This window comes from Hylobates moloch, unplaced genomic scaffold (genome assembly GCF_009828535.3).
Source record: "Hylobates moloch isolate HMO894 unplaced genomic scaffold, HMol_V3 SCAFFOLD_19, whole genome shotgun sequence".
In the NCBI taxonomy this organism is placed as follows: Eukaryota; Metazoa; Chordata; class Mammalia; order Primates; family Hylobatidae; genus Hylobates; species Hylobates moloch.
The window spans coordinates 1,150,045-1,169,407 of NW_026652294.1; the positions used below are offsets into that span (position 1 = coordinate 1,150,045).

A 19,363-nucleotide genomic window follows, 5' to 3' on the forward strand; every position below is an offset into this window, starting at 1 on the left:
AATGTTTTCATGTGGCATTTACTGTGTGCCCTTGCTTCATTTAATCATTACAACTCTTGAAAACAGACACTTTTAATGTGAAAAATAATTTATTGTAGTAAACACATTTTAAAGTGGTCAGTTCAGTAATATTAAGTAGATTCACATTGTTGTCAAAGAGATACCCAAAACTTTTTCGTCTTCCAAATGCCAGCCGTATATCTGAAACACCATACCCATTAAAATAATGGAGAAACATTTAACTGATTAGCCAACATTTTAACGTTTGGCCATTTCTTTTGTTCAGCAGGATTAAAAATAGCTCTCCTGTTTCTTTCCTCGGCTGTTTTGATAGAACATTCTGCCTCTGTATTTCATCACAGGATGGTGAGAGCAGGGCTTATATTTACTGTGCCTTGGTTTATCCATTTGGTACTAACTGTGGGGGTTTATAGTTACTAAAGGGAAAGAGAAAAGGCTTTGCTCTCCAGGGATTCATCACCTATTCTTGGTTCTCATCTTTACTGATTCTGCATTTTAAGTTCTGCTGAGCTCCAGGAGTAAGTTCAGCGATGTCTTCATCACCTCACAAGTTAGCTTGGACCTGCAGATTTTTTGGTGGGTTTTCTGGGTGGCTTCTGGCACAGTAAACATAATATAGAATTTTATTTAAAAAGCAATTTTACATTTTGAACCCTGTTTTTAATGACTTCATGAGTTAGTTACTATATTCCAGGGATGGTGAAATGGGGAATATGGTAGGTAAGGGAGAAGAGTTGGAATATTTAGTAAATGACGCAGAGTTCCTCTCCCTACGTGTGTCCTTTGAGGGACCATTTAAGCCCATTCGGTTCTCCTTGGAAGAGCTAGTCCAGCATCCCTGATACTCTCCTTTCTATTGTGTTAGAAGAAAAGGCATTCCTGACATTATTGCTATAATGTAGAAAACTTGTCTTGCCTCCTTGGAGGATAGTATTCTAGCTAGAACCTAGGCAGCACTGGTGAAAATGGCCATGATAAAGGCGGAAGCCAGAAGAGGATGTCTGTGTGCCGAAGGCAGAGATGGAGAGAAAGGTAATTAAATTTCTTGGAAACCACATAGTAAAAGTGATCCTCTAAGGAGATGCCACATGAACCATATGGCAAACTTTATGCAGTCCCCTCCTTGGGAACACCCTCCCAGTTCTTAGCTCATCTTCTCAAATGTGGCCTTTGTTCTTTATTTATTTCTGTAGCGATGGGGTCTCGCTATGTTCCTCAGGCTGGTCTTGAACTCCTGGCTTTAAGCAATCCTCCCATCTCAGCCTCCAGTGTTGCCTTTATTATTTAATTTGGTACTTCCATGCTTAAAAAAATCTTAGGAGAAATCAGTTAGTACAGACTGTAGCACCTTTAATCACGATCCGATTGTGCTCTTAGTTTATGATGGCTGGAAAGGGAACAGAACAGGACGTGTAGAAACATGGGGATGCATGGACGCCACAGTGACAGCGAGCACTGGTGGGAGCAGCATGGGGGAGCTTGGCTGGGAAGACTTTGCGGATAAAGTTTCTCCCGTAAAGAACTGCAGTACAGTTTGGCAGAGGGACAGGATTTCCGCCTAGGGAGAATGATACATGTGAGGGCTCTTAGAGAAAAGACACAGTGGTTGGGGCAGGTCACTGTAATTGTAGAAACCATCAGGCCTTTCTAGAATGGAGAACATTGGCGGCGGGGAGCAGCTTGGTTGTGGGAAGAACACTGTACTCGGTGACCTGGGTTTCCACTCAGCTCTGTCACTGATTTGCTGAGTGCCCTTGGAGAAGCCAGTTAACCTTTCTGGACCTAGTTTATCTTGCTGTTGTTGTTTTTTTCTCCCTTAAAAGAGACAGGGTCTTGCTGTGTGGCCCAGGCTGGTCTCAAACTCCTGGGCTCAGTGATCCTTCTACCTCAGCCTCCCAAGTATGTGGGACCGTAGGCATGCACCACCACACCCGGCTCGTTTCTACATCTTTAAATTGAGAGAATGGAAGTACGTGATCTGTAGTTTCATTTCCGGCTCTGGCTGATTCTGACTTCCCTATCAAATGAGATTGGCCTGGGACTTTCGGCATTGAAGATTTTGCTTCTAAGTCACTGGGAGGCTTGCCCAGTGGCCAGCTTAAAACATCAGCCATTCAAGTCTTCCCTCGCCTCGGCTGGCCTTTACTTCTGGCAGATCTTGAATTCCTATTTCTCCTTTCTCTCATTTAGTAAGTCCTTCAGAACCTTCCTCTTGTGCTGTTGCCTGGGCTAACATCATCCCTCCCACCCTCCACCACTAGAATTCCTTGTATGTACACAGCAGCTAGATGAGTCTCACTTTGCCTCTCCTCTATAGAAATAAACTGAGATAGATCTCCATTGTCTCCCGAAGAAAGGCCAAACTCATTAGCTGGGTATTCAGGATCGCCTGTCAATCTCAGCTAACATTACTCCCCTTCACATAATCTACAGAATAGTTAAACTGAACCTAATATCCTCTTGCACCTGGTCATGCCCTGCCTTTCTCTCCATTGTCACTCGGTCACAATTACCATCTCACGAAATCTCCCAGGCTTCCACAGCAGAAGTAACCCTTTTCTTCTCAGCTCCCATAGCGTGTTTTCTGTACCTGCTAGTACTGATTGATTTGTGTTTTTTGTTTGTTTGAGACAGCGTCTCACTCTGTCGCCCAGGCTGGCGTACGCTGGCACGATCTCATTTCACTGCAATCTCCGCCTCCTGGGTTCAAGCGATTCTTGTGTCTCAGCCTTAGTAGCTGGGATCACAGGTGCGTGCCACCATGCCTGGCTCATTTCTGTATTTGTAGTAGAGACAGGGTATGACCATGTTGGCTAGGCTGGTCTCGATCTCTTGACCTCAAGTGAGCCACCATGCCTGGCCAGAGCCGTATTATTTCTATATAAGAAGCAAACCACCCCGTTTTGTGTCCGCTATCATGTAATTGCTGTTAAGATCAGAACTTGCATCTTAGGCACATCTTGTACTTTTCAGAACCGTTAATAAGATTGTCAGAAGTTTGGTTTTTCTGGGGATTACTGATCTGGTTATGAGCAAGTCAAACCATAGGGAGCAGACTCTTGGGAAATGGTTTACATGCAGGAGATTGCATCCTGGTTCAAAGAATGTGGGCAAACTTTTCTAGTAGGAGACTTGATGGCCTAGAAAATATTCTGTCATCTAAGAAAATACCTGCTTATTTTGAGGGTGTTGAGAAGGGAAATAGGATCTCCTAAAGTTCCCCACCACCACTTTTTGTCCAGTGGCCCCTTTCCAAACAATTCCTTGTTGGAATACCGTGTCGAGGCAAGCTGAACCCCAAGGAAAGCAAAGACATTCACACAGACGTTACCTCATTCTGTTTAGATGATGTAAGATTAGCCTTGGATCTCGCAATCACCTTTCATCAGCCATGTAGGTGTGGCGTCCCAAAATAAAAATTGTCATTATCACTTACTAACAAAGGCCGTTCAAAATACAGTGGTTCTTTAAAGCTGTTGCAGATTGTTTATCTCTTGAGAAGGTTGAGTAAATGACAAATGCTCGATAAACAATTACATGAGCGCTCCTTTCCTCTCTTTTGCGATTAAAATAGAAAGCAGTACAGCACGTTTGTATTTATACTCGATTATATATAATCAGAGTTAAGCTCATTAATTATGCAGCTAGCATTGATTTATCACAAAGAGTTATGTGTGTTTCTTCTCACGTGCAGGTAAGAGGAATGGGGTTGGGGAGGGAGTAGTGAGATAAATAAAACCCTGGGAAAAAGAAAACGCGGAATCCGGTTGCTCTTCTCACAGTAGCCAGAAGGAAGGGCAGAGCTGATCTCTGGCAAGCCCTTCCGCTGCTGGGACCATTCAGTTCTTGGGGCTTGTGCTGGTGGTAGGGAGGGGCGTGTATTTTAAGAAATCTCTGATTTCTCAACTTGCCTCTCTCCCTCCCTCAGGAGTTAGAAGCTGCTCTTCATAGAGATGACGTGGAGTTTATCAGTGACCTGATTGCCTGCCTGCTTCAGGGCTGCTATCAACGAAGAGATATCACGTGAGTAATTCTGATCTTTCTAAGCATTTCTTGCGTGGAGAACCAATTAACCAGCCATAGTGATGTTTCCTGTCTCCTGTGACAAACCAGAACCGATCGTTAGCCATCACGGGACAGTGTAGATGGAGGACATACACGTGAATTTCCAGGCTGTGTTTGGCTCATTCTGCAGTTGGGTTTTTATTCCATCATAGAGTTTATTTCATTCTCACAAATCCGTATCGCTTACTCTTGGATACCCCAGCTAACATATTTTAGTGTAGAATTTCTTCTTATATTTGCCTTTTTCTGATTTTGCAGTATTGGTAAAGTATTGCCTAAGAAATCAAAACTAGTTTTTATTACCTGTCATTTGAGTATCTCCTGTAGTTTACATAGCCAGCAGCAGTGATGTAATTAACTTGGAGCCGAAGCACCCTTACCCCTTAACTGCAAGGTGTAAACAGCTCTCCAGTGCCTTTGAGATGTATAGAGGCCATGGGGCGTGGTGGCTCACGCCTGTAATCCCAGCACTTTGGGAGGCTGAGGTCAGAAGTTCAAGACCAGCGTGGCCAACATGGTGAAACCCTGTCTCTACTAAAAATACAAAAAATTAGCTGGGCATGGTGGAGCATGCCTATAATCCCAGCTACTCGCGAGGCTGAGGCAGGAGAATTGCTTGAACCGGGACCTGGGAGGTGGAGGTTGCAGTGAGCCGAGATCGTGCTACTGCACTCCAGCCTGGTCTACAGAGTGAGACTCCACCTTAAAAAAAAAAAAAAAAAAGAAGAGATGTATAGAGACGTTGAGCAGAATGTGATGTATGGAGACAAATAAAGGAGAGTCCTGATAGGACCTCTTGTTTTGATCTTCACTTAATACACATTTCTTTGCTACGTGTCTTCATAGGACGTAACTACAGGGCAAACTCACAAAAAGGTGAGACGCAATGGGTTTCCCGGTCTCTTGCCCTCCGATGCCATATAGGGGGTTTGAGTTGTTATGGTTTGTCTTTCTTAGATAGGTAAAGATGGTATCTATTTTTTTTTTTTTTTTTTGGAGACAGAGTCTCACTGTTGCCCAGGCTGGAGTGCAGTGGCGTGATCTCGGCTCACTGCAAGCTCTACCTCCCGGGTTCACGCCATTCTCCTGCCTCAGCCTCCCGAGTAGCTGGGACTACAGGCGCCCGCCACCACGCCCGACTAATTTTTTGTATTTTTAGTGGAAACGGGGTTTCACCGTGTTAGCCAGGATCGTCTCGATCTCCTGACCTCATGATCTGCCTATCTCGGCCTCACAAAGTGCTGGGATTACAGATGTGAGCCACTGCGCCTGGCCACGTATCAAATATTTTTGTTCTAATGAATTCAGTCTGTTAGGGCTGGGAAACGATGCTTGTTGTTAATGTGCAGTAAAGTTGTATACAAGGTAAGAAGGAGATGTAAATGCTGTTTTTCTCAGGGTGGAAGTCTGCATTCTCTAGGGGAGAGTTATTGCTCCTGCACTAAGTATAACGACTTTTCCCCCTAGAATACCTAGGTTGTACTTGTAAATACAAATAAATATAAGGTACAAATAAAATAAATATAAGGTATAATAAAATATACCTTAGAATATTTTCTTCCATTCTCTATTTAGGATGTAGACTTGGGAGTTTGTAATTTTTAAGCACTGTTGTATTCATACCTTGTGTTTAATTCCACATTTTCATAACCTGGAATTTTTTTTTTCATTATAGCAATCAGTTTTCTTATAACCACATTTTCTCTAAATGTCATTGTCAAATAATCCAGTCTGACAGCTGACAGTTATGTCTAGCTTTTAGCTGTTATAAACATATATAATGCATAGATTTGTACAAAATTCACCAGGTTCCTGGAAGTACATCACTCAGTCAAAAGATATGCCCATTTAAGATCTTCGTTTTAAGCAAGCCTTAAAGGTTTTTGCCAGGTTTCCTGTCGCAGAGGTGGTTGTATTTTAGCCTTAAATGATCAGTGCGTGAGAGTGTCTGCTTGCATGATCCTTGTGAGCCCTCTGTAGACAGACTAGTAGGTACTGGCAGCACAAACACTCACCAGGTCTCTTAGAGCTCACAGTTCTGACAGGGAGGTCCACGAATCATTATAGTAGTGATTATATAGTTGCCAGTAAGTGCTTAGAAATAAAAATACAACATATTAACAGAGCATACAACCTGGGGTAAGAAAGTGACTTGTGAACTGAGCCTTCACATATGGGCTGTTTTCTCTCACAGGATATTCCTCCATGGCAGAGTTCATCCCTCTAATTTGTCCTTCTGTTTAAAATCGGTCTTAACTAATTCTGCTTGTTTGTTCTTCCAGATAGTGGTTACAAAGTTATGTCCTGTTCTTTAAGAACTCCCCTTATCTAATCATTCTAACTAGAATCATATAAACCTATGAAGAAATTTGGGCAAAATTGACATCTCTACAATGTGGTCTTTCTTTTTTTTTTTTTTTTTTTTTTTTTGGACAGGGTCTTGCTCTTTCACCCAGGCTGGAGTGCAGTGGCAGAATCCTGTCTCACTGTAGCCTCGACCTCCTGGGCTCTAGCAGTCCTCCCACCTCAGCCTCCTGAGTAGCTCAGTACAGGACTGCGCCACCATGCCCAGCTGATTTTTAGCAATTTTTTGTAGAGGCAAGGTCTGTGTTTCCCTGGCTGGTCTTGAACTCCTGGTGCCTTGGCCTCTCAAAGTGCTGGGATTACAGGTGTGAGCCACTGTGCCTTGCCCCTACAAGTATTTATTAAATAATAGAATACCGTATCCCTGTATCTGTCTTTAATTTGCAGAGTTTATTGGCCTTGATTTTTTTCTTAAGTTAGTATTCTTTTGACTCTCTAGGATTATTATCTATCTCTTTTTTCAGTGTTAATACTCATGTCTACTTCAAGCTGTATTAGTTATCCACTGTTAAGTAACAAATTACCCTAAAACTTAGCAACTTTTAAAACCACAAAAAGTTGTAATCTTACAGTTTCTGTGGGTCAGGAACCTGGACAAACCACGACTGGTGTGTTTAGCTCAAGATGGCGTACAGGGCTGTGATCAAGGTACCAGTGACAGCAGTCATCTTGAAACTTATTACTCATGTATAATACACACACACACGCACACACGCACACAGAGAGAGAGAAGTGCTCATTTCCTAATTCTACAGCTCAATGAATTTTCACAAACTGAACACACCTGTGTAACAGAGAACCTGGACAAGAAAGAACACTACAATCTACTTTACTTTTTTCCCTGAAGGGAATTGCCTAAAATGATGGTTCCATATGCAGTTACTGTGAATGTACACTCGTTCTTGTCCAAAGTTCTACTTTGATCTCATTCTAAAGAAAGAGAAATTTGGATAAGTAAATGTTTACCTGTTATGCCTCCAAGACTAAACTGTTACATGCGGCTTAAAAAGTTACTTAATTTCGGCTGGGTGCAGTGGCTCATGCCTATAATCCCAGCACTTTGGGAGGCCGAGATAGGCAGATCACTTGAGGTCAGGAGTTCAAGAGCAGTCTGGCCAATGTGGTGAAACCCCATCTCTACTAAAAATACAAAAAAAATAGCCGGGTGTGGTGGCAGGCGCCTGTAGTCCCAGCTACTCGGGAGGCTGAGGCATGAGAATGGCGTTAACCTGGGAGGCTGAAGTTGCAGTGAGCCAAGATCATGTCATTGCACTCCAGCCTAGGTGACAGAGCGAGACTCCATCTCAAAAAAAAAAAAAAAAAAGTAACTTAATTTATTTGCATAATTCGCCTCATCTATAAAATGGAATTAATGACAATATTTAGTAAAGTTATTATGAGGATTAAATGAAACAATTAGTGAGAGTAATCATGTATGCCTAGTTCCTCCAAAGGCTCAGCAGAAAACAGATTTTGACTCAAGCAACTGTCTGTATCCTTTTCCATTGTGGTTTGCATGTTTTAGAACAGGGGCCAGCAAATGTGTTTTGTAAAGGGCCAGATAGCCAATACAGGCATGCATCACATACTGTCATTTTGTTCAGTGGCAGACCTCACATACAACAGTGGTCACACGAGGTTGTGATAGAGACGAAAATTTTTATCCTCTAGAGATGTCATTGCCCTTGTAACACGGTTGCACATGCATTACTCAAGTGGTTATGGTGATGCTGGTGTAAACAAACCTAGTGTGCTACCAGTCATATAAAGACATGGCACATACAGGCCAGGCATGGTGGCTCACGCCTGTAATCCCAGCACTTTGGGAGGCCAAGGCGGGCGGATCACGAGGTCAGGAGATCAAGACCATCCTGGCTAACACAGTGAAACCCCGTCTCTACTAAAGATACAAAAAAATAGCCTGGCGCGGTGGCAGCACCTGTATTCTCAGCTATTCGGGAGGCTGAGGCAGGAGAATGGCATGAACCCAGGAGGCACAGCTTGCAGGGAGCCGAGATCACGCCACTGCACTCCAGCCTGGGTGACAGAGTGAGACTCCGTCTCAAAAAAAAAAAAAAAGGAGGGGAGGACGTGGCATGATGGCTCACGCCTTTAATCCCAGCACTTTGGGAGGCTGAGGCAGGTGGATCACAAGGTCAGAAGATCGAGACCATCCTGGCTAACATGGTGAAACCCCGTCTCTACTAAAAATACAAAAAATTAGCCGGATGTGGTGGCAGGTGCCTGTAGTCCCAGCTACTCGGGAGGCTGAGGCAGGAGAATGGTGTGAACCCAGGAGGCAGAGCTTGCAGTGAGCCGAGATCATGCCACCGCACTCCTGCCTGGGTGACAGAGCGAGACAAGACATAGCACATACAGTCATGTACACTATGTAATACTTGATAGTAAACGACTCTTACTGGTTTCTGTATTTACTATGCCGTACTTTAAATCATTATCTTAGAGTGTATTCCTTCTAGTTTTGTTTAGTTTTTTTGACACGGGGTCTCACTCTGGCACCCAGGCTGGAGTGCAGTGGCGCAGTCTTGGCTCCATGCAATCTCCACCTCCTGGGCTCAAACGATCTTCCCACTTCAGCCTCCCAAGTAGCTGGGACTCCAGGCATGCACCACCAGGCCCATCTAATTATTTCTTTATTTTGGGGTAGAGATAGGGTTTCATCATGTTGGCCAGGATGGTTTTGAACTCTTTTGAAACGGGGTCCTGCCTCAGCCTCCCCAGCAGCTGGGACTATAGGCGCCCACCACCACATCCGGCTAATTTTTTTTGTATTTTTAGTAGAGACAGGGTTTCACCGCGTTAGCCAGGATGGTCTCAATCTCCTGACCTCGTGATCCGCCCACCTTGGCCTCCCAAAGTGCTGGGATTATAGGCGTGAGCCACCACGCCCGGCCTAGTTATTTTTAAAAAGTTAACTATAATATACAACAGCCTCAGGCAGGTCCTTCAGAAGAGATTCCACAAGAATCTCTGTCATTGTTACAGGAGATGACAGCACCGTCCATGTTACTACCTTGAAGACGTTTCAGTGGGACAAGATGTCGAGGTGGAAGACAGTAATATTGATGATCCTGACCCTATGTAGGCCTAGGCTGATGTGTGTGTTTTTGTCTTCATTTGGAACAAAACAGATCAAATGTAAAAAATAAAAAATTTCAACAATAGAAAACAGCTTACAGAATAAGGATATAAAGAAGGCCGCCACACAGTGGCTCATGCCTGTAATCCCAGCGCTCTGGGAGGATAAGGTGAGAGGATGGTTTGAGGCCAGGAGTTCAAGACCAGCCTGGGCAACATAGCAAGACTCCGTCTCTACTAAAAAATAAAAATAAATGAATTAGCTGGGCAACATAGCAAGACCCCTGTCTCTACTAAAAAATTAAAATAATTAGCTGGACATGGTGGTGCATGCATGTAGTCTAAGCTACTAGGGAGGTTGAGGTGGATCAGGAGTTGGAGGCTGCAGTGAGCTATAGTCCCTACTGCACTCTAGCTGGGGCTACAGAGCAGAAAAAAAGAGAAAAAAATATTTTTGTATAGCTCGAAAAAGTGTTTTAGGCTGTTATTAGAATCAAAAAGTTAAATTAAGAGTTTGTGAATTTTTAAATGTCATAGTAAGCTAAACGTATTATTGAAGGAAAGGTTTTTTGAAAATAAACATAGTATAGCCTAAGTTTACAGCATTTAGAAAGTTTACGGTGATATACAGTCATGTGCCAAGCCTTCACATTCGTTTACTACTCAGTTACTGATTCACCCAGAGCAACTTTAGTTCTGCAAGCTGCACTCATGACAAGTGCTTTTTACAGATACACCATTTTAAAAATCTTTTCTACCATGTCCTTACTATACCTTTTCTATGTTTAGATGTGTCTGGATCCACAAATCCTTAACATTCCATTACTGTGGCTTACAGTATTCAGTACAGTCAGGTGCAGTATAGGTTTGTAGCCTAGGAGCAGTGGGCTATGCCATATAGTCTAGGTGTGTAGTAGGCTGTACCATCTAGGTTTATGTAAATGCACTGTGATGTTTCCACAGTAACAGAATCACCTAACCATGCGTTTCTCAGAACATATCCCTTATGTTAAGCAGCGCGTGACTATTTTAGGCCCTCACTTGCAACAGAGTCTCACTCTGTTCCCCAGGCTGGAGTGCATTGGACCTAACTCATTGCAGCCTCGAACTTCTAGATTCAAGCAATCTTCCTGCCTCAGCCTCCTGATCCTGAGGAACTAGTATTACAGGTGCACACCCACCTTGTATTTTAGGCTCTGTGTTGCAGCTACTCAGCTTTGTCACTATGAAAGCAGCCATAGGCAATACAGAAAAACCAACAGTGACTGTGTTTTATTAGAACTTTCTAATCACTGAGGTTTGACTTTTATATCATTTTCACCTGCCAGGAAAGACTTTTTCTGTTTTTTAGTTTTAATTTTTTTCCCCACCATTAAAAAATATAAAAACCATTATTATAGGCTGTTTTTTGTTTGTTTGTTTGTTTTGTTTTTAAAGGAGTTCTGGCACAACGTCTCACGCCTGTAATCCCGGCACTTTGGGAGGCCAAGGTGGGCAGATCACTTGAGGTCAGGAGTTCGAGACCACGTCTCTACTAAAAAGTCAAAAATTAGCCGGGTGTATTGGCACATGCCTGTAGTCCCAGCTACTCGGTAGGCTGAGGCATGAGAATTGCTTGAACCTGGAAGGCAGAAGTTGCAGTGAGCCGAGATCATGCCACAGCACTCCAGCCTCTGTGACAGAGTGAAAGTGTGTCTCAACAAAAAAGGACATCAGGCCAGATTTGGCCCTCAGGCTATAATTTTCCGACTCCTGTATTTAGGAAGCTAGTTACTATTCCAGTTCCACTGACTCAATCTAATCTTTAAAATTGAAATATAGAGGCCACATTTCCTTTCAACCGTACTCTCCAACCTGAGGTTTTTGCACTTACAGGACAGCATAACACTGTCTACTCATGGAAATGATACTGGCCAGCATGTCCTATGTTCTGGACGCTGCCAACTGCTTCTCAAGAACACTCATTTAATCCTTCCGACAGCCCTCTAATAGAAAGTCCTCTCCCATCCTTCCATCAAGGATGAGGAATTTGAGGCACAGAGAAGTTAAATAAATTGCCCAAGATTACACGGCTGGTAATTGAGACGGTACAGATCTGTTTCCTAGACCTCCGACTCCTAACTGCAGCCCCATGCTGTAAATGAGAAATATAGAAGATAAGTGTTAAGTAAAACAGTTTTCCTTGAAAACAGGATTTTTAACTCTTTGGCACACTAAGGAAGCCTGTGAACCCCATCTAAAAATAATGTTTTGAAATCATAAAATAAGATTACACCCAAACCCAATTATACTGAAAAATAGTGAAGTATTGGCCGGGCGTGGTGGCTCATGCCTGTAATCTCAACACTCTTGGGAGGCTGAGGCAGGCCCCTCACATGAACTCAGGAGTTGGAGACCAGCCTGGGCAACATGGTGAAACCCTGGCTCCACAAAAAGTATTATACAAAAATTAGTGGGGTACAATGGCGCACACCTGTGGTCCCTGGTACTCGGGAGGCTGAGGCAGGAGAATCAGTTGAGCCCAGGAGGCAGAGGTTACAGTGGAGATGGTACCACTGCACTCCAGCTTGGGTGGCAGAGTGAGACCCTGTCTCAAAAAAAGAAAAGTAAAGTATTGAAGAATGAAATTTTTGATATAGTTAGTGTTGTATTCATCTAACAGCAGAGCTAATTTCCCAAAATTACTGTCTTCATGTCTCAGTGAGCATAAGTGCTATTTGGAAATATCTGCAGTATCTATATGATTTCAGTAGAAATCAGATATTTCTGTGGCCCTCTGCTTTAAAATGTGAGTTTTGTTTGTTTTGTTTTTGTTTTGAAGACGAGATCTCTTTCGCACAGTCTTGAGTGCTGTGGCGCAGTCATAGCTGACTGCAGCCTCCAACTCCTGGGCTCAAGCCATCCTCTCACCTCAGCCTCCCAAGTAGCTGGGATGACAGGCAGGCACCACCGTGCCCATCTAAAAGGGTTTTTAAATCCTAGATCAATCTGTAGTTCATAGTCAACAACTTAGACGTAAAAGGAACCTCATCATCGAGTACAATTTAGTTTTTTACCTGAGGAAACGAAGGCAAAACAAAACTGGTATAAGCCTGAGAGACATTGAGAATAAAGTCTCAATTCAAATGATTTTTCAGGAATTTGTTCGTTTTGTTGCCAAAATAAAGTGGTATTTTCCTGGGTGTAAGGCGTGGCGTTGGACTCCGAGGAGGCCCCCGTGATGCTGTGGAGCCCTGTGTGCCTGTATGTGACACGCTACTGGGGGCGTGTCAGTCACATGCTAGTGTTCACTGTCACACTCTGGAGACACCCTTTGCGGCTTGGATGAAGCATCAGCCGCTGGGAAAGCCCACATGGCTGGGTGGCCTTGAGATGCTGAGGGCAAGCCTTACTACAGCTGTGCATTCTCCCCAGGAAAAACTAGGCCATTAGAAAGAATGTTAGGCAAATAATGCAAGTCACAGAAGCATACACACCAGTGACTTATTAAGTGTAAGGCAAGGAGAACCAAATAAGGATACATATATGTGGAAAACTTACAAAGAAGAGCAAGAGAAAGCTTATCGCAATTCAGGAAAGTTATCATACCTGGTAAGCAGGGAGAAGACAGAAGGTATGAATAAGCGCAAGTGGTAATTCTCCAGCCTTACAACACAATCACTCAAGGGTGGTTACAACACAAATCGCTGGGCCTCACCAGCATTTTCATTCTGTAGGCTTGGGCTGGGGCCTGGGAATCTGCATGCTATGCAAGTTCTGGGTGGTGCTGATGCTGCACACTGCTGGTCCAGGACACTAATCTAAGGCATTGCTCACTTTCTGTTTTTCAGCTCGATGGTGAAAAGTGGATTCTTCATTTTTGACAATTCTTTGTCTTTCTCTTTCAATATAAAACTTAAGCAGAGTTTTTATTTGATACTAACACGTTCTTTGCAACACTACATACTTTTTCTTCTATATTCTCCCTGGAATTGCAAATCTTGTCAGTGGGTGTTATGGTCCTGTATCAATAAAAATACTTTAGGAATTTAACTAGTGGCTTTTTCAGTGCCTTTATTTTCCATTGGGAAGTAACCTGGCAAATTGAGCACTGGGTGGGAAATAGGAACTTCTGATTTGCTCTTCGCTGTCAAAGTAAAGCTACGATTGAATCAAACTGTGTTTTCAGCTATGGTTTAAGCAGCGTAAAAATATTTTTCGTTGGTCGGGCGCAGTGGCTCATGCCGGTAATCCCAGCACTTCGGGAGGCCGAGGCGGGTGGATCACTAGGTCAGGAGATAGAGACCATCCTGGCTAACACAGTGAAACCCCGTCTCTACTTTAAAAATATAAAAAATTAGCCAGGCATGGTAGCGAGTGCCTGTAGTCCCAGCTATTGAGGCAGGAGAATGGTGTGAACCCAGGAGGCGGAGCTTGCAGTAAGCCGAGATCGCGCCACTGCACTCCAGCCTGGGCATCTCAAAAAAAAAAATTTTTTTTTCATTAAATACTCATGATGATGATACTTACTGCTAAAATGTTTTTCTTTTTGTCCATACATCTTTAGTAGAGTGCTCTTTATAGAACGCAGACTGATTTGTGCTTCAGTATGGTCTTCACCCACTGTCCTGTGGCTTACATTCTTAAACGGTAATTCATTGACATTGTATATTCAATTTTTCATTTATTTTTTTTTTTTTTTGAGAGAATTCTCGCTCTTGTCCCCCAGGTTTGAGTGCAATGGCTTGATCTCGACTCACCGCAACCTCCACCTCCCGGGTTCAAATGATTCTTCTGCCTCTGCCTCCCAAGTAGCTGGGATTAAGGCACCTACCACCATGCCCGGCTAATTTTTGTATTTTTAGTAGGGACAGGGTTTCACCATGTTGACCAGGCTGGTCTCAAACTCCTGACTTCAGGTGATCCGCCCCCCTCGGCCTCCCAAAGTGCTGGGATTACAGGTGTGAGCCACTGCACCCGGCCTCATTTAATTTTTAATTATGGATCTAGCATTATATAATAGATTCCCTAATTTAGGTCCCTTATAAACAAACATTTAGTGTTTTGGGTTCTCTTTACGGAAATATCTGTCATCTTTTTGGAAATGACAATGCTTCTGTTAAGTACGTTCATCGTGTCTTTTTTAACATAGGCCAGTGTTTTGTAACAAATGAGTGCACCACATAGTGACTATCCTACTGAAGAAAATAGACTTCCCCTAGCCAGTCTTCCCCATACCTACACCGCACACCTGGCAACCACTGACGACATTTTTATCACTATAGTTGGAGCCTAACCTGTTCTAGAACTGTATGAATGGGATCACACAGTGTGAAATGAACTCACATCAGCTTCTTTCATTCACATAGTGCCTGTATGATATTCATCCATGCCATTGTTTGTATCAGCAGTTTATTCCTTTGAGGAGAGTGGGAGACTAAATTGTCTCTAGTGAAAAATATATCACAATTTATTGAATCTGTTCTTGGGATGAGCACTTAGGTTGCTTCCAGTTGGAGGCTATTATGAATGAAGCTGCTGTGAACATTTGCATACAAGTGCTTGTGTGCACTTAATTTCATTTCTCTTGGGAATTGCTGGCGGGTCACTGGTAAAAGTATGTTTGACTTAAACTGTGAAATTATTTTCCAAACACTTGCAACATTTACATTTCCACCAGCGATATCTGAACAGTCCAGTTGCTTCATATCTTTTTAAATTTTTATTTATTTATTTGTTTGAGACAGAGTTTTGCTTTTGTTGCCCAGGCTGGAGTGCAATGGTGCTATCTCTGCTCACTGCAACCTCCGCCTCAAGTGATTCTCCTGCCTCAGCCTCCCAAGTAGCTGGGATTACAGGCGTGCGCCAGCTAATTTTCTGTATTTAGTAGAGACAGGGTTTCACCATGTTAATCAAGCTGGTCTTGAACTCCTGACCTCAGGTGAGCCACCCGCCTCCGCCTCCCAAAGTACTGAGATTACAGGCATGAGCCACCTCGCCCGGCCTAGTTGCTTCCTATCTTTGCCAACATCTGCTGTCTTTAATTTTACAAATCCTATTGTGTTGAAAGTGGCAGCTTATTGTGGGTTTAATCTGCATTTCCCCGATGACTAGTAATGTGGAGTGGTTATTCATGTGCTTACCATACATTTGTATATGTCTTTTTTTGTGAAATATTTGGCCAAGTGTTTTACTTACTTCTTTTAAATTAGGGATGTTTATTTATTTATTGACTTTTTTGAGACAGAGTTCCCACTCTGTCACCCAGGCTGGAGTGCAGTGGTATGATCATAGCCCACTGCAGCCTCGACCTCCTGGGTTCAAACAGTCCTCCAGCTTCAGCCTCCTGAATAGCTGGGACTATAGGTGTGCTCCATCACACCCTGCTTATTTAAAGTATATTTGTTGTAGAGACAGGTCTTGATATGTTGCCCAGGCTGGTCTTGATCTCATGACCTCAAGTTGTCCTCCGGCCTCGGCCTCCCAAAGTGCTCGAGTTATAGGTGTGAGCGGCCATTCTAGGCCTTATCAACTTTTTAAATGTTTACTAAGGAACTGTTTTATATTATTAATTTTCTTTACTCTTTGCTTCTTTTTTATTTTATTGATTTCTCTTTTTTATGTCTTCTATTTACTTTGGCTTTAGCTTGCTCTTCTTTTTTTGCTTCTTTGGAGTACTGTTTTTGAGCCTTTTTTCAAATAACAGACATTTAAAGCTATACATTTCCCCTAAAAAAACTTTTAAATTTCCTTCTAACCCATGGTCGGCTGCATCCTGTGAATTTTGATGTTTATATTATTGTTTAAAACATGTTCTCCTTTATTTCTTCCGTGACCCAAAAGTGTATTATTTAAATTCGTGATTTAGTATGTTAGTGGTAATACTGTTGAGATCTGTTCTTTACTGTTTTGTGTGTGTGTGTGTGTGTGTGTGTTCTATTAATGAGAAGCCAGTATTAAAATCTCTCTGATGGTGGATCTATTTCTCTCGTCATTTGTGCCTATTTTGTCTCATGGGTTGTGGTGTCCTGTTATTGGATGTGTAGCGGTAGCTTTGTTATGTAGTCCTGGGAAGTTGTTCCGTTCCTTCTTATGTGACACTCTGTCTCCACATCTGCTTTGTCTCATATTAATCCTCAGCTTTCTCATGCTTACTCTGTCTGGTAGATCATTTTCTATCCTTTTAATCTTTGTATTTTTATTTATTGATTTTTATTTATTTATTTTTTGAGATGGCGTCTCGCTCTGTCACCCAGGCTGGAGTGCAGTGATGCAATCTCAGCTCACTGCAACCTCCGCCTCCCGGGTTCAAGCGATTCTCCTGCCTCAGCCTCCGAGTAGCTGGGATTACAGGTGCATGCCACCACGCTCGGCTAATTTTTTTTTTCTTTTGTATTTTTAGTAGAGACAGGGTTTCACCATATTGGCCAGGCTGATCTCAAACTTCTGACTTTGTGATCTGTCCACTTCAGCCTCCCAAAGTGCTAGGATTACAGGCATGAGCCACTACGCCAGGCCTCCTTGTGTTTTTTTAAAGTGTACAATTCATTGGTTTTTATGTATTCACAAAATTGTGCAACCATCACCACTATCTAATTGCAGAATACTTCTATTACCATACAGAAGACACTTTGTACCCATTAGCAGTCATTCCCTGTTTCCTCCCACCCCACTTCCCAGCATCGCTGTTCTCCTTACTGTCTCCACAGGTTTGAGTGTTGTAGGCCCATCTTGTAACTGGAGCCATATGGGAAGTGTCCTTTTGTATCTGGCTTTTTTCACTTAGAGTTATTTTTCAAGTTTTAACCATGTTGTAGCATGAATCAGTACTTCATTCATTTTTATGGTAAAATAATACTTCATTGTGTGGATACACACTTTATCCTTCAGTTCATGGGTATGTATGCAGATTTTACCTTTTGGCTGTTATGAATTCTGCCGCTTTGAACATTTATGTGCAAGTCTTTGTGTGGCTGTGTTTTCCTTTCTCTGGGGTGTACACCTAGGAGTTGGAGTGGCTGGACCGGTTGGTGGTTCAGTGCAACTTGGCAAAACTTCCACAGCAGCTGCACCACTTAGCCTTCCCACCAGCCGTGTGGGAGGGTTCCGTGTCTCTGCATCCTGGTCAGCACTTGTCACTGTATGTTTTTTGATGTCCACCATTATAGTGGACATGAGGTGGTACCTCATTGTGGTTTTGACTTGCATTTCCCAAGTGGCTAAGGTTGAGAAACTTCTCTGCTGCCTTCTGCTTTTTGTTCCTTTGTTGGTCCTTTAATGCTTTCTTTTAGGCACATGAATTTGTTTTAAGTGTATCACTTTATTTCCACTATTGGCTTCTTATTCTGTGTGTGTGTGTGTGTGTGTGTGTGTGTGTGTGTTTAGCAGTTGTAGGGCAAACAATATATATCCTTAAATTTTATCCAGAGCGATTCAGAATTTTTATTGCACCTCTTCATGCCTTATACATGATACTTGAGACTTCTCACTTCATCTATACAGTATTTAGGTTCCATTAAAAAAAAAAATAGCCTTTATCATTTTAAAGATACATTTGGGGTTTATTCACTTTCTTGGTTACCCAACATAAACATTCATAAACACATGTAAAAATCTGTATTATGTACATGTTTCTCTAGGCAAAGATGTTTTGCATAGATTCTGACTTAACCATATTTTCCTTTAATTTGAAATAGCCATGATTTTAACTTATCTTGGCTCTCGTGTTGATTTTAATATGTTGGATATAGTAGCTATTCTACAACCCTAGAGAAGAAGAACTGTTATTTAAATTATTTTGGCCTGGTCTTTTTATAAGCTTCGAGAATAAATGCTTTATCAAGTATTCGCACAGAATCTTTTACTTACTGCTTTACTACTAGAACCAGAATATTTATCTCAATCCAGTACTCACGTTAAACGTGGCCTGTGTGTACATGTATTTCATTTGCTTCACAAATTGTTGTAGCAAATGGGAGAGCGCAATTTGATTTTTCATCTTATCTCCATTCTGGGAAGCCTGGTGCCATACCTTTATTGCTCCCCTGTAGAGAGACCATGGCTGCCCTTTCATGTCCATAACACATTCCTCAAAGAACTTAAGAGCCTTCTTCTTGTGATCTCCCTAAACAGGGTGCAGATACTAAACATGTGTTGTCCTACACAGTGAAGAATTCTGCCAGTTCCAGCCGGCAGAGGCTTGTGCTGGAACACTTGAATCAGGTCGGGCCGTCCTTGGTCTCAGCAGTAGAAGCATGTTTTCTGTCTGGAGGAAGCTGAGAAATTCTCTGCTGGGCCTCTAAGAAATGGCTAACTTTAAGAGTTTGGAAAGGTGGTTGACTCATTCTTATTTTCACTCTTTCTTGCTCTTTCACTCATAGGGGGAAAAAAGAGGTAATTAAGAGCCAGTCTCTTACTGCTATTTTGTAGGATGGAAAATGAATGCGAAAATGGGTCATTTAAGAGTATTTGGAACTTTTCCTAGACAAGAAATAAAATAGACCTTGTTGTTCTGAGAAATTCCGTTTGGTTTGATCCTTGCATTACTATATTTAAATGAAATGTTTTATTATAGTTCAAGATAATTTCAGAATGATGAGAGTTACTAAGTCATTAAGAGGGAATTGCACGGAGATGAAAGGATGAGTAAGTGAATGAATGTTCCAGGTAATCTAAACTTGAGAAGCTTAAATACGTACACATTAGTTTTTAGCAGCACAGTGCTACTGTTCTTTTTCCTTTATTTTATGTTACTTTATATTTTATTTTATTTTATTTTTGAGACGGAGTCTGTCTCTGTCGCCCAGGCTGGAGTGCAGTGGTGCAATCTCAGCTC

At 42.4% G+C, this 19,363-nt stretch overlaps 1 protein-coding gene across 6 annotated transcripts in view; it reads left to right on the forward strand.

Moving 5' to 3' along the window:
• LOC116458278 (chromatin remodeling regulator CECR2) overlaps positions 1-19,363 on the forward strand; it is a 191,869-nt gene that overhangs the window by 106,555 nt on the left and 65,951 nt on the right. For all 6 annotated transcript variants that reach the window (XM_032137853.2, XM_032137854.2, XM_058431010.1 and 3 more), the window contains exon 2: positions 3,950-4,044. In XM_032137853.2, coding sequence (XP_031993744.1) covers positions 3,950-4,044 — 95 coding nt within the window. The remainder of the gene's footprint in view (positions 1-3,949; positions 4,045-19,363) is intronic.